Below are 26,102 nucleotides of genomic sequence, written 5' to 3' on the forward strand. Positions count from 1 at the left end.
TGGCAGTCAAAGTCATATCTGGTTCGCATGGAAAACAGCCCCCCCCCCCTACGCCCCCGACACATTTAATAGGTTGAATCTCGAAACAGGGTCAATCCCAGTGCTAATACAGCTATGCGATATGCTCTACCTGGATCTAAATCACGATCGAGATACCTGCGGTATGTCTCGAAATGGTAACGGGCTCATAAAATTAGCATTTGTAATGACCACATTCACTGGGGATCATACAGACGAGCCATTTGGGACTCGACGGGGCTGCACTCTTCCTTCCTAAGTGCAATGTGCTTATGCTAATCGACAATAGATCCAAATGACCTTCAAGGGCCTCTATACCATCTTTGAATTCTAAAAAGACCATCGGGGATCATTTCAAATGACCTAAATAATTTCGAGCCGTGTGGGGAAATGCCGGCTATTCAGCCAGTGTATCTTTTAAAGGGGTAAGAGCCCAATTAATGCGTTCCCATCTCCATAATCTTTTGTAATGCAGGAAACACACCAGGAAAAGAGGCGCGTTCGTACTTTGCCGTAACCGCGGATGAGGAGCTTGAAATGGAAATGAGCAAGCGTGCGGGTCAGCCGCGGTCAGTGAAATTATTCCAGATGGGAACGAGAGGGTCAGTGTAGTCGTCATTACCGACGGTAAGCGCACATGTGCACAATGCTGCCTCGGATGAAAGTAGCTGAAGTCGAATCTTGTACAAACCACGGAGGTGTGCGTCCAGGTAGACGTGTCCTCACTGCTCAGGCTCATGCTGACGTTACACTGGTGGATCTGAGATGCACTGAGGCCCGAGGCTTTGCGCTCGTCTTCTTCCTCCCGCTCCCTTTGCAGACTGGCAAGCATCTGGAGCTCGGCATCATCCCCCCCGCGCAATTGCAGACTGTTGGCTGGGTTTGAGTGCCAATCACCACGGTCACCGGGCTGGATTGTGTCGTCTTCTTCCTTTGAAATAATTTCCCCCCAAAAAACAAATCACTCATGCAGACTGACTCCGTCCAAAATGAAACGGCTTTGCATTCTGCCAACCTAATTCCGCAAAGCCTCCAATGTTGTGTGGATCTCTCGCAACAGCAGACTACAAATACTCAAAATATCAAAGGCAAAATGTTTTCTTTTCATAAGGCCATCTACTCATTTGAGAGAGCGGTGCAAAAAATGAGCCCGGCTTTGCCCCGGTGTGAGTGGTGAGTCGGTGAATTAATTCTCATAAATAATGAACCGAGGCCCGGGGAGAACGAAATTCAAACACGTCATATTTCGATGACAGCCTTTCAGTCAAAGGCGTCACTGCATGCTGCCTGTCAGGAGCTGCCACAAATCAGCAGTCAGGCGCCACAGCCACAACGAGGGATGCGAGGACGTGTCGCGACGCCGTTGTGTAAACTCCGGGAAGAAAACAGCCATGAAACACATCTCCCTTCAGGGCCTCGCCGTCACTCGAGCTGACTATGCTGATATCTTGGATTCCTGCCTCCAGCTCGTGATCACACCATATAGTCTGATCCCTTTTCTTCATGACTTGACAATCCTTAAAATAAAATCAACACATGATCCCTACCCTCGTTGCCTTTGCAAGCTTTCGCTTCTTTTGTCTTTCCATAACCACTCTCCTCACTGTAAGCCCAAATAATGTGCCAATATGAATTCAGAGGATCAGGCTAAACTTGCAATGGGGGGAAAAAAAAGAGGGGGTGGGTGGGATATATTGCGTTTCATGCTTTGTAGCGTATTATCAGCTAACCCCGCGAACATCCTGTTTGGAATGGAATGTAAAATATTGAAACACCGTTCATTTGACTATCAGGCCGTTGATTTTATCCGCACGGTGAGTTCAATTTATGCTTCGCAATGGAACACAATTTCCAGGGCTCCAAATTAAAGTGAGGCGGGAGTGAAAAAAAAAAAAACCCTCACTTGTAAATGTGTAACAATATCTCCGTTGCCGTCTTTGTGTCAAGGTGGGTCTTTTGTCAACCGCATTTAAACTGTTTGGATGAGCGCTGACGCTTCAGGCGGACCTTACCTTGAACGGGTCATCCGGTGAGACTTCTTGAAGACGACTCCTTGACAGTGATGCGCTGTTGCTCCAATCCACAGCCCGGTTTCTTCCTTCTGCTTCACCTGAGCCACACCTCTCATCTTGTCTGGTACCAAACGTTGAATGACAGTGTCCGGAAGCCATCCAATCGTTTGCGGACGGCAGGCGCATTTCACTGGCAGCTGGACGAAAATCTTCCACTGATGTTGTTTGCTCAGTGTTTTGATCCTCAGGCTGAACCTCCGGTTCCAAATTTGGATCAAGACATTGGGAAATGTCAGGAGTACAGTCGGCCGGTAATGTTCGATGTGGGAATGCAGAATAGCTCTTTTCCTTTTAGAAGAACAGAAATTAGGTTCATAAAAATTGGTGCTCAAGTTAAACCATCCATCCATGTTCTGCCGTTTATCGTGTTCAAGGTCACTGGTGAGCTGGAGTCTATTAGAGCTGACTTTGGACACAACACAGACCGGATTTTGTGAGCGTGAAGCATAGAATACATTGACGGGTTCAGATTGGAAGAACATTTCTTCCTCGCGTAACGAATGCACATCGACTGCGGTTGGTTTTTATTTAACACAGTGGCGTATAAGTAAATAGACAAAGCTGTAGGCTGAGCCAAGGGGGGGGCGGAAAATGTTCACGGTTCTTCAAACATGAATATAGCTGCCATCATACAACATACAACAACACTGATGCCAAACACAATCCATTACAGGACGTTGCGGGCGACAACTTGCGCCTGAGGTGAGTCACTTGTCATTAAGACTAAGCACAACTAGATTCACAGTGTGGATTTCGACCTTTTATTGGCAATGTTGACTTAGTGAGCAGCACTGTGCTTATTTTTTACACTGAAAAAAAAGATGTGATCAGAGCATGTTTCCTTTTAATCATCACGGGTACATTTCTATGCTGTAGTATTCTTTTTTTTTTTTAGGGTTGTGCTGTACATGAAAAACCAATACTTGATGTCTGAGTCATATGCATAGAAATGAGATACCGCAGAGACCCCACTGACGCATAAACTGACTTTGTTGACTCTGATTAGAACCTCCCAGCAACATAGAGCGAAGTGCAGCTGGTTAAACTGTAGACAATTGCAGAAAATTACCAATCACAACATTGCAACCAAAAAAAAAAAAAAAAAATACAGTTATGAGAACCCAAAAAAATCTGCCTTTTCGAGGCAAACAATGCTACTGTTTTGATTGAGGGCGGCCCGGTGGTCGACTGATTAGCGCGTCGACCTCACAGTGCAGAGGGTGTGGGTTCGATCCCGGCTACGGCTTTCCTGTGGGGAGTGTGCATGTTCTCACCGTGTCTGCGTGGGTTTTCTCCGGGTGCTCCGGTTTCCTCCCACATTCCAAAAACATGCATGGCAGGCTGATTGAACACTCTAAATTGTCCCTACGTGAGAGTATAAGGGCGGATGGTTATTCTTCTCTCTGTGCCCTGCGATTGGCTGGCAACCGGTTCAGGGTGTCCCCCGCCTACTGCACGAAGACGGCTGGGATAGGCTCCAGCACCCCCCGTGACCCTTGTGAGGATAAAGCGGATCAGAAAATGGATGGATGCCTTTGAATTTGTTAATCAAAATTGAGCATTACCGTTTGGCGAAAGCATGATTGTTGATACAGATCTCGTTATGGAGCTCATTGGATTGTCTAAGTCACTGGTGTCAAACTCAAGGCCCAGGGGCCAGATCCGGCCCGCCGGGTCATTTTATGTGGCCCGCGAAAGCAAATCACGTGTGCCAACTTTCTAAAATCGGTACCGAAATGTGAAATTGTCATGTGTAATAAATAACGTTGAGATTTCGCAAGAATTTTGTTACCCAGTTTACACTCACTTGAACAAAAATGAAACAAACTATTATAATTGACTTGACTGATTTCAAAACTAGTAATCTATTCATTTGTTGTCTACAAGTAATAATTTTGTGGTTTCACTGTCAGAACGGCCCTCAGAGGGAAGATGTAACTCCAAATTGGCCCGCGACTAAAATGAGTTTGACACCTCTGGTCTTAGTGCTCGTAATTGTGTGGCAGGTTGGTCTTCGTGTGAGTATAAAAGCACATACTTTTAAGTGAAGACGGCGCAAGTGATTATTCTGCAAAAGTGCCGAGATCAGCACTTGAGTACGTACAGTTTCTCACACTGACTAATAGATGAAGCATAATGGCGCCGTGCTCTTGACAGACGGGCCATTCCACTGAAATCTTAAGAAGACACTGTAATAAGCAGCATCCCCCCAGACTGGTTTGTGCCAGTTTTGAGTGGGAGAGGAAAAAAAAAAAAGTGAGAATCGCAAGAAGCGAATCTGGAGACATAAAGTCGGGAAATGCGGTCGTTACTTCTCGGGAAACAAACACAAAGCTCCCTGAGCACGAAGAGACTGCCTTGTCTCCATTTCTTCTCTCGGCTGGCTCCATTTGCGGCGAGCTTTATTCTGAGGTGAAAGGTTATGATAAGCCCTTTGAGGCTTAAGCTTATCAGCGCCATATGTTCATTGCTTTCTCCTCCTTTCGATCCTTCATCATTCGACTTCAACTGCAAGCGAGTAAACAACTATTAATGAGTATTATTGTGGCCAGATTGCTTTGCAGTCTGTTACGATGTTGAAGGCGTATTAACATGCGCTATTGTTCAGATTTTTTTTTTTCTTCTTTTCCACAATTGCATTTGAGTCAAACCATACGGGTGTTTTATGTACAACCGCGGTATAGCTCCTGAGATCACAAGAAAAAAAACAATCAGTGCTTTTAATATTTCTCTGTGTTTAAAAACAAAATGGTTCAAAAGAATTCCATGAACCTGACGCAACACCTTGAAAGATGAGTGAAGAAATGAGCAAGCTGTCAGAAATGAGTGAAAATCTAAATCAAGCCGGTGTGTAAGATAAATCGTGTGTGCTTTTCTCCACCGTGTTGGCGGCTCAATATCAAGGAAAGCTCTTTGGATTGCAATGATTAAGTCATGTGTTGCAAACTGGTTTTACAACCACCGATGTTATTCTGTATATAGTTTAAAAAAAACAAAAAACGGAGCTCTAATAATGATTTAAATCAAAACATTTTATGAACAAAAAGTTCTGAATGATTCAATGCAAATGTTAAAAAGTCACGGTGAATATAACCGGACTGTGCTGAGTGATTCTTTCGTCTACCAGTAGAGGGAGCCCGCATGGCACTTGCTGCCAATTGGTAGGACAAAGCAAGGGTGATCTACTGTTTGCACCTTATGAATGTATACATTTTTATTCAATATTACTTTATCGGAATATGTCCTTTTGTCACGTTGTGCTATTTTCTAGTGTGGCAGTATCTTATTGTTAAAAAGTGTTGCACTGGATATATATAAAACTGTGTATTAATGAATTGAAAAGCGTTGATGTCACAATGAACAACAAGTTTCTCAGCAATTTATGAGTTTATAAGAGTGCCCACATTCTCCTTCAACTCGTGTAGTGGATTTTTATCGAATTGTTGAGATGTTGTGGCCTGCGCATGAATATACAAGTAGCTTTCGTTTTAAAAAGCTGATATTAGATGCCAAGGTTTTGATGTTTTGGGGTATTGTCTCTATCAAAGGAAATCCTTGAGCATGGCACAGTTACTGATTTGCTAGACGTACTATTTGGCTTAAGTTGATTAGAAAACACACAAAAAAAAAAACAACCCACAAGTGTGGTTCCCGGTAAGTGCGGCCAAGGCTGGTTTAGTGCCACCAAACTAATTGTACACCTTCATAAATATTATTTATATTTATTAAGAAGTTTTGGTTTGTTCCAAATTAAGAATAAGAACTCAAACGCCATGCAATATTTACAAAAGAGATCCCCCTCCACAAAGCAGTTGGTTAATGCTGTTAAGTGCCAAACAAGCCATTCTTCTTCATCCCAACACGTGATCGCTTTTGTCATTATGCTGTAATATTAGGTTTGAGAGGCGCAAATGAACATGGCGCCATGCGTGCAGAGCAACGTGGAAGGAAGTTAAAACATTCTTCATTTGCTTTCACACTCCACAACGTAATGAGTGGAAGCCAGTTGGAAATCAGTTGCCATTAAATTGGAATTATAAGACTTATTAGTGAGTTTTGAATAAGTAAAAGCAATTAGCATTTCTTTGAAGACGGCGGGCTTTAAACTCAATTTCCTTGCTCAGCATAAAGAAAATGACTCCATAAATTTCGGAACCATTCATACATTATCTGATTGCAATAACCTCGTTGACATTTTAAATTTAAGTATAGTTCCGACTGGGAAATGTGCAGTGTGAGAAAAAGCGCACCGAGAGTTAATGTGCATTGTGACATTGACACCAAAATGTGTGCGCTGCGGGAGCTGTCACTTGACATCGAAGCGTAGCATGATAGAGGAACTTCCAAAGCGAAAGAATTTGGGAGTTCCACCAAAAACATTCGGGAAAACTATCACTCAAAAGGCAAACAAAATGTCCAGCCTTCGTCATGTGTGGTGTTGCGCAAGACTTCAGTTGTTGCTACGACGCAAGCATAGCTGCCATGATCTCTGTAAAACTTCCCAGGTCATGAAAGTGGTGCCTTGAGATATGAGTTTATTCCACTCTGTGACCTTGCTCGTAAGTCAGAAAACTCATATCTCAAATCTTTTTTCATCATTGAAATGAATGGAAATTAGGGTTGAACGATTTTGAAAAATAACATAGCATTTTTTTTTTTCACCTCTGACTATCACGATTGCGTTTCAATATGGGATACTTTTTTTGAAGGTCCTCATCCCAAGAATTTTTTGTCATAGACACACACAATAAATTAATCTGTCATCAATCACGATCAGATTTATGATTAAAAAATGTGTTTCGGTCTGATAGGTAAACCCTACGCTAAAATAAAGGCGAAGGAAACATGAAAAGGTGTTTACTGACTAAACACTTTGACTTGGCCTTTTCAGTGTTCACTAGGAAAACTTGACAAAGTTCTTTTGAACAAGTGTGGCGTAAGCATACCGTCAGAATTCAGATGACAATTGTAATGCCAACAAATCTGTCTGTCAAGTCAGCTTTTCATGTTTCATGAAAAAAATATGTAACCACGTGGACTACACTAAAACACTGAACCTGAATCTAGACAGTATATAAAGAAATTTATTATCTATGCAAATTAAGCCCTGCTGACCGACCTAAATGAAGCAGTTTTGTTTTTTCCCGTGAATTACATTCTGACTATACAATACGATGCCAGATTGAATTCGATGAATTATTAAACCCTAATTGAAATACCATAAATACACTGAACCCTCTTAAAAATGTTTGAAATGTGTTTTTTGTTGTTGTTATTTTTAATAAAAAGCCCGTTGTTGTGATGAGAGATGAGATAAGTTCACTGTCACTATTTCGCGTTTGTTTCAAGTAAAAAAAGAAAAAAAAAAGTCTGAAACAACGGCACCGCTGCCAATTAAACTACAGCAATTCCTTGAGAGTAACACACACCCATGAATACTATGCCCACAATTTTTTGGAAGTATTCGTAAATATTACACTCTTAGGGCAACTGGGATAAGTCACCTCCAAAACAAGTCGACACAGAATCTCTGCCTGAAAGGTAAACAGGCACCAAATTCTTGGCCATCTTGCAATATGATCAAAAATCGACAGTGCGGCCTGTAATCCGGTGCGCCCGATGTATGAAAATGTATGAAAATAGAGCCGCTCATTGATATTGCGCCTAACAATCCGGTGCGCTTTATGGTCCGAGAAACATGCACATTTTGAAATGAGAATTAGGGAGTCAACCAGCATCGTGGAAGGGATTTGTGTTTGACTTTGGACGTTCCATTGCACATTGTTACGCCACTAAAATAAAAACGCCACGCTACAAATCGTGCGGCTCAAGGCAGCTGGTCATTTATGTCAAAGCGATAGTAAGCAATGTATCTAACTGAAGAGGGTGCCTTTGTGTCCCCCCCATACTCCCCCCTCCTCCCCAGAGTGAGCGTACCTCATCACTTTCACTGCCAATGAAATCATCTTCGGGCTGGGCTTCACCGCGTGTCCCATTTGGGCTTTGAACCTGATCGCCTCTCATCTCCGTCTTCCGCTCACCTCGGCCTTGGCCTCCTTTGGGTGAGTGGGGCGGGGATGCGAAAGTGAACACCTCCTCCTGCAGAGTGAGCCGCAGCTCGGGCTCATCGTCATTACTCTCCCAGCAGCTCCGGACCTGCGGGTCAGGAGAGGAAGCGGGCTGGGTCGAGCCGGGGAGAGGCTCTGCCGGTGTGGGCGGAGGCGATATGGAACTTGTGCCCGCTGAATTCAAACTGCTTTCGTCTAGAAGAGAAGATGATTAGACAAGAGAGAAAAGATTGAAATATTTAAATCTAAAAAAAGAAATAAATAAATGAAAAAAATGAAGGAGGTATAGAAATGTTATAAGACTCACAGGGTCTAGAATAGAGGATTCAATCTATTGGAACGCATAGTCTTCACTCCGCTAACTCGACTGAGAAAAATGGGAGCGTATTATTTAATTAAGTCCAACCTTAAGAAAAAGCTGCAAGCATTCATGTGTGCACATGAGAGACGCTCGGCACTCAAACTCCACAGCGGGCCTGAGCTCAAACATGGGGGCACCTCTCGATATGAATGAGCAAGCACGTTTCAACCTCTCGTCAGTATAATCGCTTCCTCTAATTGCCCACTGTGTGGCAATCCCTGGACCCGGGAGATGTCACTCTGACTTTTATTTAACGTGCCACATTACCATTAATGAACTAACTACTGTGAGCACGATTGGCCAAAGGAACTCGCAGCTCCGGCGGAACGGCTATAGACTGGAAATTGTGCTTCCTTTCAAAATAGCGTGCGCGGCTAATGAAAGATGCTGCTGCCGAAGAAATAAATTCAGTGAGGACTGCAATATTATCACATCCTATCAAAAACTACTGATGGAAGTGAATAATGTGAAGTGAATAATCCTTTCTTGGCATTTTTTAAATTTTTAATTAACTCCATCTAGGCATTTTCTGTAGCACTTGTGCTCATTCGGGTCAGGTGGGTTGAGGGGTGGGGTACACCCCGGACTACCATTTATTTAGATTCACATGTATGGATAATTTAGAGCAGGGGTGTCAAACTAATTTTTGTCCTGGGCCATATTTTAGTTACCGTGACTGAAACCATATGAAGAAGAATAACGGTTTACGCCATTTTTGTTAAAGTTACTGTCATGACGGGTTTGGTCACAAGAAAATGCTTATTATATTGTTCTTATTTATTACAGAAGATAATTTTAAATGTTGCTACAGATTTTAGCTAGCATTATGGAAGTTGACATGTTTGATTTGGTTTTGCGGGCCACATAAAATGAGGTGGCGGGCCGGATCTAGCCCCCGCGCCTTGAGTTTGACACCTGCGATGAAGAGTCTTCAACAATGAATCTATTGAACATGCATGTTTTGGCAATGTGGGAGTATGCACACAGCAAATTTTACTCTGAAAATTACTCAATTTGTTCCCAGTCTAAACAGAGTAAGATTTGTACTAGGAAGAGAGTAAGATCTTCAGCGTCATTTTTTTTTCTCTCAAAGTCGTGGATGAAATTGTACTCCAAATGATTGAAATCAACTTTTATTTTATGAGAACATAAGTTAGTCAACAACATTTTACAGCGATGAGAGCCTCATGAATTTTGAGTGAAGAGATTTTGATTCATTCTGAAAATCTACTGCCGGTCTAATGTACTGTAAAATTTTTATTTCAACTCAGAGGAAAAAACAGTCACACTGTAAATTTATTGGTTTACTGTGTAATTGCTTACTTTTTTTTTATTTATTGAAATGTGGCAAAGATGTCAGCAAAACGCTTTTCTGTGCTGTGTCAAATTTACAAGTCATTAACTTTCACTTTAACGGGACTTTCAAGTTTCATCGACTCCTCAAAATGATCATTAAACGCTATTCTTCCACCCACAGAGTACATATTGAGTAACATTTACTCTGAATTGTCGACTCTCTTCCAAGCGTAAACTTTACACTTGACTGCGTCCAAGTACAGTATAGTCTGTTGAGTAAAATGTACACTCTACGAAATTTACTGTGCAGAGAAATCCCACACAAACACGCAGGGCGAACAAGCAAACTCCACACGGCAAGGAGGGCGCCCGGATTCCAACCCCACACGTCGTAACGGTGAGGCAGCCGTGATAAACACTGAGCGAATGAGCTGCCCTGACCACTATTTATGAAAATAACGTTGGAGGTAAAAGGACACAAGAGTGACACTGTCACGTTGGAGGCATTTGTTGCTGTTGTTGTATAGCAGGGCTAGGGAACTTCCTCGACAGCCATATCCTGCCTGGTTTAGTTCCCTCCCTGCTCCAACAAACCTGATTTAATTGCTCATGATCGTCTTGGGCCTCGACAGCACTTGCTGATGAGCTGATCGTCAGAATCAGGTGTGTTGAAGTAGAGAGAGAGAGAGAGCGAGAGCGAGAGATCTAAAGCAGTCAGGATTTGGCTCTCGAGGAAACTGAGCTTCCTACCCCTGTTGTATAGCCACAGCTCACATCCATCCATTCATGCATCCATTTTCCTATCTGCTTTATCCTCACAAGGGTCGTGGGGGGGTACTAGATTCTATCCCAGCTGTCTTCGGGCAGTATGCGGGGGACACCCTGAACCGGTTACCAGCCAACCGCAGGGTACACACAGAGACAAACAACCATCCGCGCTCACATTCACACCTAGGGATAATTTAGAGTGTTCCGTGCATGTTTTTGGAATGTGGGAGGAAAGCGGGATACCCGGAGAAAACCCACGCAGGCACGGGGAGAACATGCAAACTCCACACAGGAAGCCCGGAGCTGGAATCAAACCCGGTACCTCTGCAATGTGAGGTAGACGTGGTAACCACTTCGATCACCGGGCGCCACAGCTCATATTCGAAACCCAAACTTCTGTGCTAACCACTAGGATTCAATGATTCCAACCTCTACTGAGCCAACACACTCATTTTACTTTGGCTAATAAACCCCAAAAAATAATAATCTGACCAAAAAAATTCTGAAATACCGATCTTGTCTCAATGTATTCACAAATGGACATCCTCAGCGTGTGCAACACTCAGTCTTTATTAGTGAACCGAGAAAAAGGACGTACGATTACCATTTCCTGATGTGCGCCGCATTCTGTTGTGCAACTGTGTATGAATCCGAAGATATGCGTTAAGCATTTTGGCTTTGAAGAATAACATCAGTAAGCATGCGTGCCTCTCCCAGCGCTCGCACGACGACCTTCCAAATGCACTTGTTTTTGTTGCGCGCGTGACGAAAGACTAGGAATAGCTCGGCTCCAAAAAATCCGCAGTCGAGGACCTCGGCGTGGGTGATGCAAAATTGAAAAAGGTGGAACAAAAGCGGTGATGTATGCAACCTAGAATGAGGCTCATTAAAATTCCGGCAACATTTTCAAGCAAACTGAAATTTGAAAAGAATTACAGCAGCCTGGATTTAATGCGACGCTGGTGCCAGCTCACTCGACGTGTCTTTTGAATTATTAGAAGAAAAGTAGCCATTATTCTGCCTGAAAGTGCCCTCGTGCTGCTTCAACATTCCCAGTAGATGTGAGCCTCACCTGCTTTTAGGACCTCTGTCGTTTCTTTTGAGGTCAAAGGTTCTTGTCTGCTCTCCAGTCCACTTGATGGAGGACTGGATTTCTCTCGGGTCTCATTTCTCCTGCTGTGGCCAACATGAGCAGGCTCTTCAGTGGCAGAAAAAAAAGCACCATTTAAAAGCAGAAGTGGTTTTGTCCTTTCAAACATGCATTCGAGCGTTTGCGGTGTACCCAGCAGTGCTTGGAGCCTTTCCGACACTGCGCTTTGGACTCGTAACTTTCGCCTCTCAGATGCTTGCTTGTTGAGCACTTTGCCTCTTGGAGGATGCGCCTGCAAGCTGGAGGGTGCTCCTATGTACAATAAATGCCAGTCGACCGTGAAATAAACCAGTCGCGGAGCACAGCAACAACGCGGGGTCTTGTTTTAATTCACAGCAAAAGCTTTATTAGGAGTTTTACTCATTCGACTTATTTTGATCTCAAGTGAGCTTTCTGCTACAATGGCAATCAATGGGGCCAAAGCGTAAGGTCCACTTGCAATATGAATGTGGTATCAACGGACCACCACAGTTCGTAAACAACCGTTCGCACTCACCTTCACACCTATGGAAAACTAATCTGTTTTTTTTTTTTTGTTTGTGTGTTTGCTTGTTTTCTTTGTTTGTTTTTTACGTGGGAGGAAACTCGAGTAACTGGGGAAAACACATGCAAGTGGAAGGAAGGGGGTGATGTAAACTCCACGCCGGAGCACCAAAATTCAGTATGGCACTGAAATATAATATTGAGCGCTGTTTCCATCGAGAAAGCTTCTCGGAAAGCTGTATCGGAGGTACTAAATATTAGAATCACATCTTAGTATGCTGCAATGCAGTTCGACAGCACTGCAAGTTACAATCAGAATAATAAACATTTATTTTTGAAAGGGGGCATACAGTATGATGGAAAATGGACAATTTTTTGATGTTTGTAGACAAAAAGTTGGGATTCTAGAGTGCCTCTCAACCCATCCATCCAACCATTCCATTTTCCGATCCGCTTTATCCTCACAAGGGTCGCGGGGGGGTCCCAGCTGTCTTTGGGCAGTAGGCGGGGGGGACACCCTGAAGCGGTTGCCAGCCAGTCGCAGGGCACACACAGACAAACAACCATCCGCGCTCACACTCACACGTCGGGACAATTTGGAGTGTTCAATCAGCCTGCCATGCATGTTTTTGGAATGTGGGAGGAACCCGGAGTACCCGGAGAAAACCCACGCAGGCCCGGGGAGAACATGCAAACTCCACACAGGAAGGCCGGAGCCGGGATCGAACCCACGACCTCTGCACTGTGAGGTCGACACGCTAACCATTTGTACACCGGGACACCCCTCTCAACCCATCAAGTGTGAAATTAATGAACAGTTGCCGCCGAGGAGAGAGCCAATATCCCACAGGAACATGCCAGCGGGTTTCATCCCACTCATCGTCATTCAAAGGGAAGCCCGGCTTGCCATTGGCCCAGCAGTACGTCGGGTAGGATGAGGGCTGCCTCAGGGCATTCGATGGGCCTGCCCCCTTTAGCGAGTTGATTTCACCAAGGCAAGAAATATACCGTAAATTATGTCTTTAACGTTTGATCCCTATGGTTTTATTCACTTAAAGCATGACACAAACATGTCAAGACACTTGGAACTGTTTTATAATGTGAAAAAAAAAAGCATATATGTTTACTTTCACACTTACTTTAACCCTTTCAGGGACAGCGGTTACTACAATGGACAGTTTATCATGTTATCCGGTTACAGGTTATCATTATTTGTGCATGAAAGGGTTAAAACTGCATTATTAAATTTGTAACGGCAGAAATTGTTTATACCGCCCTTATCTTGGATACCTAATCATAGATGCTGCTGGATGTACAATCCACTTTTCATTTGAACTGCTGCGCATCAAGGTGACATAATACAGCGTGACGTATATACCGTATAAGTGCCAAACCAGATATCAAAACGAATCATTACCCGCTTGATGAAGGTGTGATGATTCTGCATCTCCACTGTGTGCATTAAATTGCTGGCGTGTCGGATTTAAGGGTGCCTGTGGGACATATTGCAAAGACAAAAAAATAATGATGAGTAATACCATGACATGAATGCCTGAATCATAAACAGGGATGTCTTGTGTGTGTGGTTTGTGTTCTTACTGTTTTTTCGTTACAGGGTTCCCCTTTTTCCATCCCAATCGTGGCCGGGCCGCCTTTTCTTCCAGCTTGTGTTGCCGGTGCAGCGGCTCTTGAGCCCGAGGCCGTGTGTGGAGCTGCCTGGGGCTTGCTTCTGTGAGAAGTGGCTGATCTGGCGGCAGGATGCTGGTCAGGTCCTTCACAGACAGCCACATTACTTATTGACAGTTATTGATCTTCAACAATAGCAAGTGCGCTCGTGCTTAAAGTGGAGCTGCAAATAATAAGCACTTTATCTAATGCCGAAAATGATGATGATCAATGATGATATCAATTGCAGTTGCACGATCAATTTGGTAAAGCTGTGAAAGGCGTGGACATATTCTATAAATGGAGGGGGGAAAAAATAGCAGGCGGTGGCACTTTTCCAGCCTTGTATCATGTCGAATTCGGACGGGCCTATTCGATTCTCGGAATAAAGAACAGTTCAATTGACAACACGGGAGCATCGGCATCTACACGGCCATTTACTTTGGCGGCGTGTGTCAGTCTCCTATCAAAAGGTAAAAACTTGTGTGATGTTTTTCGAAGAAGGCGCAGCGATACAAAGAGACACGCAGGGAAAGCGGCGGTCCGCGAGAACTCATGAAAGAACGTGGGCAAAATAAACTTGTAGTGACAGACGCCTAAATCCTGGAGCTGTAAATAAAAACAATCTGCGACCTGGAATCAAATGCGTTTTGCGTAGGAATGAGCTGTTTGGGTTGTTTATTGCGACTTCGTACGTAACAGTTCTTGACAAGGCACTGGGGCAAGCAGGCGGAGCTGTCGCCTTTTAACCGGAACGTCTTCTTTAATAGCAATCCTTTTTAATTGTGATGAGGGAACGGTATATGCTAATGATGCTAAGCGACGATAGGTTCATTCTTGTAGGTGGTCGCTTCTGTCTTTTGCGGGCACCGCCGCTCGAGTCAACACGACCGAAACGGCTGTCAGAACAAATAAATATATGCCGATAAAAGAGGCCATAGAGGCTGCAGGACTGGATTACTGGTGCATGTCTTTATATATGAGGAGGAAATAAAGTACAAGTGACTCAGTGCAAATAGAAGTACAAATGATGCGCCCATTTAACTGTAGGAAAACAAAGTGCACTCGAACTGGAAACCCTTCGCCATTTGCCTTCTAGGTACAAGTGCTGCAGTTATGCACTTCAACAGTTTGTGAGAACATAAAAGCATATTTGGGCATCCTGCAATCATACAAGTAATTTTTTTTCATCAAGATGAAAATTATAATTTTCTTTTCTTTTTTTCAAATAAGAGCTGGACTGGCGAACAATAGTTCAGTCATTGCCAGGGCAACCGTAAATCCGTCAGAAAATAAAGGCATGCAGCCACAATAAGCGAATACGATGAACCATTTTCCCTTATTACTGCCTGAAGTCACTTTTCTTTACTTAAAAAAAAAAACACTGCAAACCACTCTGAGGAAAGAACAGCGGATTGTTAACTAAATGGATCTTGAGGTGCAGTATCCTCCTCGGGTTGCCGTAACAACCGGCCAGGCCCTTTTTTAAAACCCTTCCATCCTAATTGATGCTTGTTTGAGGGTCAAGTGCCGCTTCTTCCTTCCCCCTCTACTCCATAGGTCATCAGACATTCCCATGCCAACATAGCTGACCGTTTGGCATTTTAGCGCACACTTTTTACAAGGCTCACATCAAGATTGAGTTTTCATCTTACATTTATGCATTGTTTGAATTTGTATTGATTTCGTTTGGGGTTTAACGGGATCAGTCCACTTGGAAGTTGATTTGAAATTGCTAATTATGTGTTTTGCCATCTCATCTTCCAATCTGCCAATTTACATTTTCTTTACAGATTCATTTAGACCATTAGCGCTCACCAGAGTCGACGTTTGCCTGAGTTGACCTCAAATTGGCCTTCTGCAAGATTGCCATGTTCAGAAGCTGACACTCATGGCAAATGTTTGGTGGAAACTGGCAGCTGCGAGGGATTTGATCCATAACACTGGGCCGACTGAGAAACATATCTGGAGGAGACGATGCCAAAATAAATCAAGGTGTATGACACCGCTAACACATAAAAATAACACAAACACCTTCATAGGTTGATTTACATTTTCTGAGATAATATCTCTCAAGGTCCAATAAAACTTGAGTCCACACCATCGTCATATGCCTGAAGCATTGTTACATACGGTGTGGATACAGTATTAAAGCAGGTGACAATATTGTTCTGCAAACACCTTCCTGTTCTCTGTCAAGTGCCAGGTGTCTTATTTAATTTTTAAGTCCCTATAAAGAGGATCCATAAATTGTTTGCTAAATACATTTGACATATTTGAAGCTAACCACTGAAGACAGGTGCAAAGACAGAAGCCATGCAGTCACTAATTGTGGGAATTTAGTGTTAAAATGGGTTTCCATATAATAACTTGAACTGCCCAGTGACCACATTATGTCCCCACTAAATGAGTGTAAATCGCCTTGTGTTTTTATATGTGTATAAATCTCTACAATTTCTAAGTGTATTCCAGAGTAACTTCTCAATTTTGTTGGTGAACCTAAGAATGTAGTTTAACATTATGCAAGCTAGTGTCGTTTTCACAGTGCATGTAACACTGCTATCTTCAGCTGTGGTATTGAATTGATAATTAGGGTTAATCGAGCAGGGTGTGTTTGCATCACCTTAAGCAGACAATTCCAAAGCATTTGAGAGGGGAGACAAAGGCTTGATTTATTACTTACTCTTTTCATATACGTGGCGATTTTTTTTTAAATCATTCAAATTTGGCAGGGTTGTTAAAACTGTTCTGTGTATCAACGTCTTTAATTTAGTTTTATTATAAAGTGTTTTATCTTCTCTTTATGCATGTGTGATATTTAGGAACATTTCATGTTGATTAAAAGATCCTATGTACATTCCATCAAGATTTTATGTTGACAGTTTGTGACGAGAACAAATCATTTCACTTTATATTATTCCTTTTGTCTCGAAATTGTAACAACTTCGAAGTCAACAAGCTCCAGGGAACAGTATGTTAGACTTCGGAATGTACAGGGTGACAGTAACCGGTAGCGAGTTAGGATGAACAGTGTGGAACATAATCAGTTTTGACATTAATCGTGAATGTACGATTGTTAGTCTTTACCATCATTTGTCAGTACAGTTGGCTCCGTTTTCATGGTAAAGATTCTTCGCACTTTACAGCTGGCAAACAGGGTGATGCCATCCAGGGACAAAAATTCGGCAGCCTTGAACAACTCTCCGGTAAAGGACACAAGGTCAACAAACAACATGGTCCACTGAGACAAGAGCGAAAGGATTTCATATGGTAAGGGACGCAGAGCTCACCTAAAAATAATGACAGCATTTCTGGGATGAGTCAGATACTCACAATATTGCGTTTCACTCCTGCCAGAGGTAGTTTTGCATGCCAGAGTGTGGCGGACAACTCTTTATGCACGGTCGATAAGCAGAGTCGTCGCTTTAGGTGGCCGGCATCTGTTATTCTGTAGCAGAGGTAAAACAGGGAATGTTGTGAATATACGATGCCGTGACCACAGAGGCAGTTTGTGAGTGCTGTGAAATCAGTGCCGAACACATACAAGCGTGCATATGCGCAGGCATGCAAGCACACACATGCACACTGACAAAAAAAAAAAAAAAAGAAAAGAATGAGAACATTTCACCTGAGTCTAAAAATATGATGCATGAGGAATATCAAAATAAGCAAGTTGTATTCACGAACTATTTTCTTCTGTTGCTAGTTTGCTTTTCCAGAAAACAAACAAACCCAATATTCTATTATTGGTTATAAAGTGTCAGTTTGACTGGTAGTTGGGTGCTCCAAAAAGATACGACATTTTGGAATAACCTGAACGTCATTAGAATGAACTGTTTTTGACACGATATCAGTATCAACCACAGATTTTCATTTTATTCAGTAATGTATAGTTAAAAAACTATGAAAATTACAATCTGCTCAAGTTGGAGCCTGGTTTATGTATTTGAATAATCATTGTCAAGAACGTTGCGGAAATCTTTGCCATCAAAACATTGACAAACTTACACAAGGTCCATCGAAAAATCCTTGCCTTGAGGAATATAGACCTGGATGGCCAAGAATCTTTGGAGAAGTCCCACTAAATAAATGAAATCAAGAACAACGTATTATGTTAGCAGCAAGGTCTTAATAATCATGAAAAATATATTGCGTGGAAACTCCTAAGACGAATACAATCCATTCCATGGGGATTGCAGACTTGCAAATTGTTCTCATTTAAAAAAAAAAAACAAAAAAAAAAACAATAATAATTAGCATTTTATGTACACTCATATTCAAAGAGCTTTATTCCACCGATACATTTTTTTTGTATGTTGTATCCTTTTCTTGAGTCATCCCATTTTAGTTTAGGTGAGAAGCAGGGACACACTGTACTGGTTGCCAGCCAATCTCAGAGCACATCAGAAACCATTGACATTCACACCAATATAAGACAATGCAATACATCTTTGGTCGTACAGCACCTTCACAAAACAGCTGCAGCTGTAACAAAGCGCTTGCAGAACATTTAACAACAGCACATATAACATAAATTCTTCAATTTATGTAACATATACATTTAGGGAATATGGTTCGAAACCATACAAGCGCAGGGAGAAATTGATGCTAAGATTCAAACCGTGAACCACCAGAATTGTAAGGTAGACACTGTGGTGCCAGGACCACTACTCATAAAATCAAATACCTTACCCAAGACAGTTGAGTAAATTGTCACCTGGTGTATTTTTTGTTGCATATAATGTGTATCACGTGCAAGATTTAATGCAACCGTGTATGAAGTTGATATTTAATCAATTGTAGTGCTCATAGTTTGCTGAGCAGCCAGACCTTGTCCGATGTCGCACTAAATCCACTTCCGATTGGTTCATGACACTTCTTTGCTGGTATCCTTAGTATGGCATCTCTCTTACACACACGCACAAACGCACGTACGAAACTGCTAAAAAGGGCAACAATTCACTGGGTTGATTTTGGATTATATTTGCATAGTGTCTGTTCGCACGCCCCATTTTGTCTGGTTCTTGAAGCACGTTCCAACACAAAATAATTTTACTCCAAGTCCTACTTCCTACTTTTCAGGTGCATGTTATTGTTAACTTACGTGACATTTTCCCATTCTCTGGCATTTGCATCTTCACAATTTTTCCGCTACCCTCCAGACAGTAAACAAATCCTTTGACTTCTTTGTCGTACTCCTGGAAAAAGATATAAGATTAGTTGATGGAATATATTTTTGAGTCACTGACATCCTTTCAGCATGTTCATGTTCTTGGTCCTCTGCAGTCAATAATTTCATACTGGTTGTTACTTTGTGGTATGCGTCTTCAATAATGAATTCAAGGACACCTTTAGTCGATGTTTTCCAGTTACCTCAAATATACCAAACCAATTGCACCTGTTAAGAAAAGATCTTTTCTCACTTTACGTATAGCAGACTGGCTTCCACAAAGTTTCCATTTGGCCACGGGGTCTTTCCCTTGTGCACTGAACACCTCCACCCCGGCGCCACCCTGCAAAACAGGCAAATTGTATTCACCATTTAGCTGTCGGATGTGTTTGATCTGCAGAACTCCGCTACGAGAACATCTTTTAAACACAACACGTTTACCTGATAATTGTGCTTAAACATTTTCTCCTCCTGGCACCTGAGCGGACAAAAAGATGGCTGGTCAATTAACTTTATATCTAGCAATTTCGCATTAGGTGACTTTTAGGGCGTGTAGCCGAAAAGAGCAAGCAAATAAACATCCGTGGTATTCGTTGCCATGGTTACCGCAAAGCGCCGCTCGCAAAAAGAAAAAAACAAAACAAACCACCTCAACCAATGACCGAGCGTTGCTCACCGCCAATCAGAGATGTTGTCACAGGTGAGAATACACCAATCAGTGACCGTGTACGATGACTGCAAGCGCCACGTGGTTTCGAAGCGAACGAACGACGCTCTTGTATGTTTATTCATGCGTATATAAGTACCATTTGTTGAACAGCACAATAACTAATATTGTTTCGTTTGTCATCTGGCAACAGGTAAAGGGTGAAGAACGTGTGAGCATGACATCAGTTTGTTTGGGGAGAATGACGTCAACTTACGTAAGTCTTCCGTGTACGTCAGAGTACCGTTTTGGTTTGCCCATCATGAGCACGTTCACTTTCATGTACAACAAAGTATGACCGATAAATTATATTACCAAATTTACAATCCTTTCTCACTTTACGTGTTTTTATCCCCTTGTCTTGTCAGAATGGTGCACAAGTGGTTAGCACTTCTGCATCACGGTTGAAAGATTCGCTTCGAATCTCTCCTACCTGTGTGGAGATTGTGTGGTATGATAAGGTTCCATACCACGTTCAAAAATGGTGGACTCCAAATTGATGATATTTGGGAATTGTGGTTTGTTTGTCTGTGCCATGAATTTGCCAGTTACCTAAATAAGGACGAATGCTAAAGGATGAGTTGATGGATGTCTTTACAAAATGTTGCTGCAGGAAACTCAAAATGAGACACATAAATACCTGTTTAGTATTGAGTCTGATTAGTGTGCATTGAAAAAAAAAGCACACAGCCAGCCATCAATTGAAAACTGTTCTTCATCCAGGCTGAACAACTTCTGCATGGAAAACTGAGTCATTTAATGAGATCCTTACTTCTCCAAAGCCAATACATTCTTTTTTTTTGTCGAGTCAGTCAGGAAGGTAATATCAATACTTTATGTTCATTATTGAGCGCCAGTACGCTGGTGTTGTATGCCGGAGTGCATTATATTGAAAGGCGCTTTCGATTTATGACTAGATGTTTTAAAGGAATAATCTAATAAAGAGCTTTAAGATTCCAATCCATAAAAGTGAAGTGCAACTAGCAGGAGGGAGAAGGCCCAAAGAAAATGAATAATTTTTGAGTTGTTAAACCATACTGCAGGACAACCTGGAGTTTTGAATATGAATAACTTGGTTAACCTGTTTAAAGTTATCGGGTTTGTGAATTTAACAATTCGCCGAGTATGTAGTGGTCAGTCTAAAGGACATTTACATCTCAATAAGGATGAGGAAAATTGAAGTCATCCTTAATCCTGGAGGCAAATGAGTATGTTAATTTGTGTTAAAAGTCACCATAATGATAAGTGGTGGTGAATATTTTTCATCATCCCGAGAAGTGTCCAAGTAGCTATCTTACCCACAGATGTTTTTTTTTTTAAATAGAAACCTATTGAAGTTGCGTCTTTCTTCAAAATACAAGGTGTCATCGTGGATGTTTTGGTTTACTTAAAGAAGCGAGCTATTATGGGATCAAGAAGTTGTCTTGCTGGGGTTTAATTAGCCTGAGGACGGCCGCATGGCATAACAATCATTCGCATGTTTGCAGCCATCTGACTTCAAACGCGGCATGGTCTTAATTATTTATTGCGATCAAAACAAAAGAAACCACAAGCACTGTCCCGTTATGCTCGCAATTAAAGTGACTTTTGTTGTTCTTTGCGTTGCTACATGTTTGATGTCACTCGTTGGAGCTAACATCAAAAAAAAAAAAAAAAAAGCTTCTCAAATGCAAAGACATGCGTGTGGTTAAAATTAAACATTAATTGTACACCTTTGTACTGCGAGTACAAAAATAACTAGAGTGACACTCAGGATGATCCTTTAACGAAAGCAATTGGAGTTTGTCCTGCCGCAGATCAGTTTGTCACTTCTGGTTTTTGGAGGAGGACATAAGTCTAAAGGAACAAACAAGTTTTCATTCTGAGGTACAGAGAATCGTTCCATCCTCATTCAAATAGCAAAAAGGGAATATATATGTCAAATTTGTGGAGAGCCACATTTTTTTTTCTTCCATTTTTTAAATTAACCTACTTTCTAGTTCATGGTGAGGGCCATAAGACTCCAGAATCACATTTTCTTTTTTTTTTTTTTAATTCTTAAAATTGAAAAATCTATGATCAGTATCAGAACTGGTAGCGGCGGAGCTCACTCATGGATCATCGGAATCGGCAGCATAAAACCTGGATTGGAGTATGCGGGCTACTTTTTGTTTCATGCATGATGACATATAGTATATGATTCGTAAATGGGGTTGAATCTGGCTTACTCCAAAAAAGGAAACAAATAGCAGTTTCTATTCTCATGCAAGAAGACAAAAAAATATGTTGTGTGATTTAAATGGCAATAATAGAATTTTTCATTCAAGACAAAATATAATTTGTCGTTTTTGCATACATTACTGTAGCACTATCTTTGTGTCAGTTCAGTGCTTTGCACAACACAATGCGTTTATGTTTATTTGTCCATGTGATAGTTAGCGCGGGCCGATCAATGGGCATCAGCAGACCAGTGCCCACCCGCCAAGATCCTTGTAACCCTTCTGTTATTTTCAGAGGTTCATGTGCATAGAAGTAGAATTTACAACATACAGTTTGGCGATGATTAAGCAAAGTTTAGTTTTGTTTTGATTGAAACGAAGGACAGATTGACAATCCGTGCGTGGAGGTGCAGCTAAGTGTCTGCTCCACCCCCCCCCCCCCAAGTACTGTATACACATTTTACTTTGTTTATTGATTTTCAGCAATTCACATGAAGACTGACAGGCTTTTACTACTTCCTGACATTGACATGCCTGCCATTCTCACACTAGAAAAGGCGCTCAGTAATGGATGGACTAAATGTACTGTCTGTACCCCGTCTATGTAGGTCACTGCCACTCACTTGTATTTTTCATTTTGCTCAAATGAGGCTGAACTTCTTTTCACATCTATCAACCTTATCGCCATTGCCTTTTATTGCTTTTTACCTCTGCCATTTGTGAAAGTGTGAAGGCCAGAGGTATTGTTTTGATAGCTGTTTGTTACACAAAAACCACACAATTGATTCCCGGGAACGTAGAAAGCTGAAAATTGGAAAATCTGAATGTTATTTTTTGTCATTGTTTGAGGTACAAAGGAGCAGAAAGTAGCCAGCTAACGAACAAAAACACATTTCACATTTTTGAATGACTCACTAATCCAACCTGCATTTATATTAGTCGTTTTAAGCAGAGGATAAATCATATATACCCGTTAGTATTGTTATGAGTGTCTACATGTGTTGCTGCACCGTTTGGCTTCACATGTCCATTCCTGCAAGCCACATAGGTGCCATTAATTAGCCTTTCTATGATGTTTCATTGTTAGCTGAAAGCTAGTGCACCTAAAGGTAAATAGACGTGGTTGGTTTAATAGACATAATAGGTACCTGTTTGTTTGATGTTTAGTTTGACAAGCCAGTCACTCACAGTCTGCTGTGATATCTATGCATCCATTAAATGAATACTTCTTCGCTTATAGGCCATAAGATACTTACTAAATTGCTTGCTATTCTGCTGTTTCATGATTACATGTGACTCCTAGGTTAGCTTTAGAATTGGCACCGCATCACAATTTCCTCATTATCCCTTCGTGACGATACTTGTCAGAAGCGTGGCTTATATTCCGCCTTGGAGACGATGATTACTCACTTGGGAGCGACTTGGCAACATGTTCAGCCGCACTAGTAGCTACCAGCCATCTGAAGCTCATTTCTGGCTTGCTGGTGCGAGGCAAGAGACACCAAGCTTGCCTCCACCTCGACACGTAGGTGACGTGCGTCCAGACCAACGAATCTTTTTGGGACCGTCTCGGCGACTCAACTATTGGGGGGGGAAATCTATGATTCTCAGTTTTGCTCTTAAATGAGTGTTTTGATGAGATGCAAAATGTACATTTTGACTCGCATACTACGATGCTAAATGTTGTTCTGTCTGTCAACTTAGGGGTGTAAAAACGTACCGCTCTTGAATCGTATCGCACCTATCGACATACGTATCGAATCGTCTTTTTTGATCATCTTCAAGAGGTGCCGACCTCGAATAAATCGGTAAATCAATCAATCAATCAATCAATCAATCAATCAATCAATCAATCAATCAATTTCAAAATTTCAGGTGCTATATGTCAACACATAAACCCTCTAAATGGTATTTGATCAACAGAAATATTTATGGCTGGCCAGGGTCATCGTACCTTAACTGGCATAGTTCCTTGTTCCCTGTGCGGGGTGAGTTTGTATCTTGTTTAATTAGACGGTTCACTAATGTCACGTTGTGGTTTGACTTATTTCAGATGTCTGTAGATAACCAGGCACCGGGGGCCCAGTGAGTCTGCATGTAGTTAAAACTTTGTGCTTGTTAACTGTAATTACATGGGGGGGAAAAAACATTTCCCAGCATGCAAACACAATGTACTGTGTACTCGATTGTGAGAGTGCTGTGGCCGTAGTTCAGTGAGCCGGAAATGTTAAGGCTAGTGCAGAATTGGGCTTCATCCATAACTTTTGAAATTACAATTTTAACTTTCTACCAACCTTTCTTGCACTGCACCCGATAATGAAGATTGCCCACTGTATCACTGATTTATGATCGCACTGGAATGCAGATTGTGTAAGACAAAGCAGGGCACAATGAAAGGTTCATTAGTGACTTTTTTTTTCCCTTCCCCTCTACAGGAATGCTTTGACACTGATTGGGACAGACAGCATCATTAAAATACAGCTTGGCATGCAACGAGCACTGACAAATGTGGTATGGAGAAATCAGTTAATAAATCACGCTTGTTAGCGCACTTGATTGTGATTAATAATTCATTATTTTCAAAATAATCTGTTCATTTGCATCTATCAAAACACATCAATTAGCAAAGGCAATTTGGGTTTCTCGCGCAATGTAAATTGACAAAAACCCAGATTTTACTTTCCATTAATGAAACTTTGCATGTCGTGACGGCATTTGCATAATTGGACCTGCTATAATCAGCCAATTTAAATATGTTCAACTACTTTGCTTTTTGTTTGAAGAGCATTGTTGTCATTATTAGAATAGAAGGCGTAGTATTGCCGGGGAACGTTTATTTTTATGCATCTCACATGATCTCCTCCATCTATTATCAACCTTTTTCCTATTTATTTAGTCCTTGCTCTGCGCTCTGGTGTCAGAGATCACTGCACGCCTCCTTCAGAGTGAAAAACAAATCACACACCACAAAGCTGCACTTTAAACCATTTCCCAAAAGGCCAAGCATAAGCCAAGCCACTTGCATGAAACGGCAGAGGCTTTCATTTCTTTCTTTCCAATTGATTTCTAACCATCTTGGGCTGTGAATTCTCAGTGAAAGACAAATGTCTTTGCATCTTGCCTTGTTGACTTCCAGATTGTTCTTATTTCCAAACTAAAAATTTTCCATGCGTGTCATAAGAACACAAATGAACTTTATGGTGGCTTTGTCAGAATCCTGTTGAAGAAATCGTTGTATCATGTGATTGTGACAAATGTTGTCTGCTCATTCTCAGGCTAGTCGTTTGGAAGAATGTTTTGGGCAGTGTTATTTGGTTATTTACCTTTCCCGGACACAGCGCAGGTTTGATTCCCAACCACTGCCTCGTCATTGTCGATCCGAACTGGATGAAAAATGGGTGGGCTGTTGCGGGAAAGCCATTCAGCATGAAACGGTGCCAAACAAATCATTGCGAGTGACTTCCTTTGGCAACCTCCTGACGGGACAATCTGCATTTAGCTATTTAGCTCGCTTCCGCTTGCTAAAGTGAGAACATACACGTCATTGATATTCATTCATTCGACTGCTCATATTGTCAGAAGCCATAATCGTTTCATTTGTCGCTATCGGTTACATTTTTAATATTTAATCACAGAAACACTCGAAAAAAAGGAAAAATATACATATCTTTATATATTGATCATATACATGCATAGTGTTTGTTGTTCCAACTGGGACTCGGAAATGCTTGACTGACGAACCCATTAATGAAATCAGTTTAATCTCTCATGCTCTTTTCACATTTGCATGCATGACTTCATCGAGTGCACTTTAAAACTGGAACTTTTGCCATTTGGAGTCAGCTTAAAACTGTATGGAAATATGAAAAGCCCAACCTTGACTGTGCGTCATCTATTTCTGGAGCGTCGAAATGAGTAGAGTGTAAAGTTCACAAAGACACTTGGTTGTAATCGGGGTCATTAGTGCGCCTCGTTCTCTCGATCGGCAGCTCGCGGGACAAACTTTTAACTACTCTGACCTCCTTTTGAATTCCACCAAGTCGCTATCCTTACTTTAAATGAAGCTTTGCACAAAAGGTCCTCATTCATTACATTCGCTAATTTGCCCCCACAAGTCCTTATTTATTGGATACGGTGTCTGACCCAA

General features: G+C 41.8%; 1 protein-coding gene and 1 long non-coding RNA gene across 4 annotated transcripts in view; one reads left to right on the forward strand and one right to left on the reverse strand.

The window, feature by feature from the left end:
• Positions 1-19,886, reverse strand: part of cfap20dc (CFAP20 domain containing) — a 28,549-nt gene extending 8,663 nt beyond the window's left edge. For both annotated transcript variants that reach the window (XM_019895710.1, XM_019895711.1), the window contains exons 1-14: positions 19,493-19,886; positions 19,305-19,394; positions 18,986-19,079; positions 17,890-17,962; positions 17,215-17,329; positions 16,969-17,122; positions 15,700-15,846; positions 13,816-13,988; positions 13,634-13,709; positions 11,866-11,985; positions 11,656-11,781; positions 8,028-8,353; positions 2,031-2,378; positions 710-949 (exon numbers count right to left, since the gene is read on the reverse strand). In XM_019895710.1, the coding sequence (XP_019751269.1) occupies positions 710-949; positions 2,031-2,378; positions 8,028-8,353; positions 11,656-11,781; positions 11,866-11,985; positions 13,634-13,709; positions 13,816-13,988; positions 15,700-15,846; positions 16,969-17,122; positions 17,215-17,329; positions 17,890-17,962; positions 18,986-19,079; positions 19,305-19,394; positions 19,493-19,513 (2,103 nt within the window). In that variant the 5' untranslated portion in view covers positions 19,514-19,886. The remainder of the gene's footprint in view (positions 1-709; positions 950-2,030; positions 2,379-8,027; positions 8,354-11,655; positions 11,782-11,865; positions 11,986-13,633; positions 13,710-13,815; positions 13,989-15,699; positions 15,847-16,968; positions 17,123-17,214; positions 17,330-17,889; positions 17,963-18,985; positions 19,080-19,304; positions 19,395-19,492) is intronic.
• Positions 19,747-25,354, forward strand: LOC109531424 (uncharacterized). 2 transcript variants are annotated; one of them, XR_002171178.1, is made up of 4 exons: positions 19,747-19,829; positions 19,912-19,974; positions 24,009-24,040; positions 24,391-25,354. It is a non-coding gene; the product is annotated as an uncharacterized LOC109531424 (long non-coding RNA). The 2 variants fall into 2 exon arrangements; XR_002171177.1 differs by lacking the exon at positions 24,009-24,040.
• The last annotated feature ends 748 nt before the right edge of the window (positions 25,355-26,102 follow it).

This window comes from Hippocampus comes, unplaced genomic scaffold (genome assembly GCF_001891065.2).
Source record: "Hippocampus comes isolate QL1 unplaced genomic scaffold, H_comes_QL1_v1.1 scaffold420, whole genome shotgun sequence".
NCBI classification, from domain to species: Eukaryota; Metazoa; Chordata; class Actinopteri; order Syngnathiformes; family Syngnathidae; genus Hippocampus; species Hippocampus comes.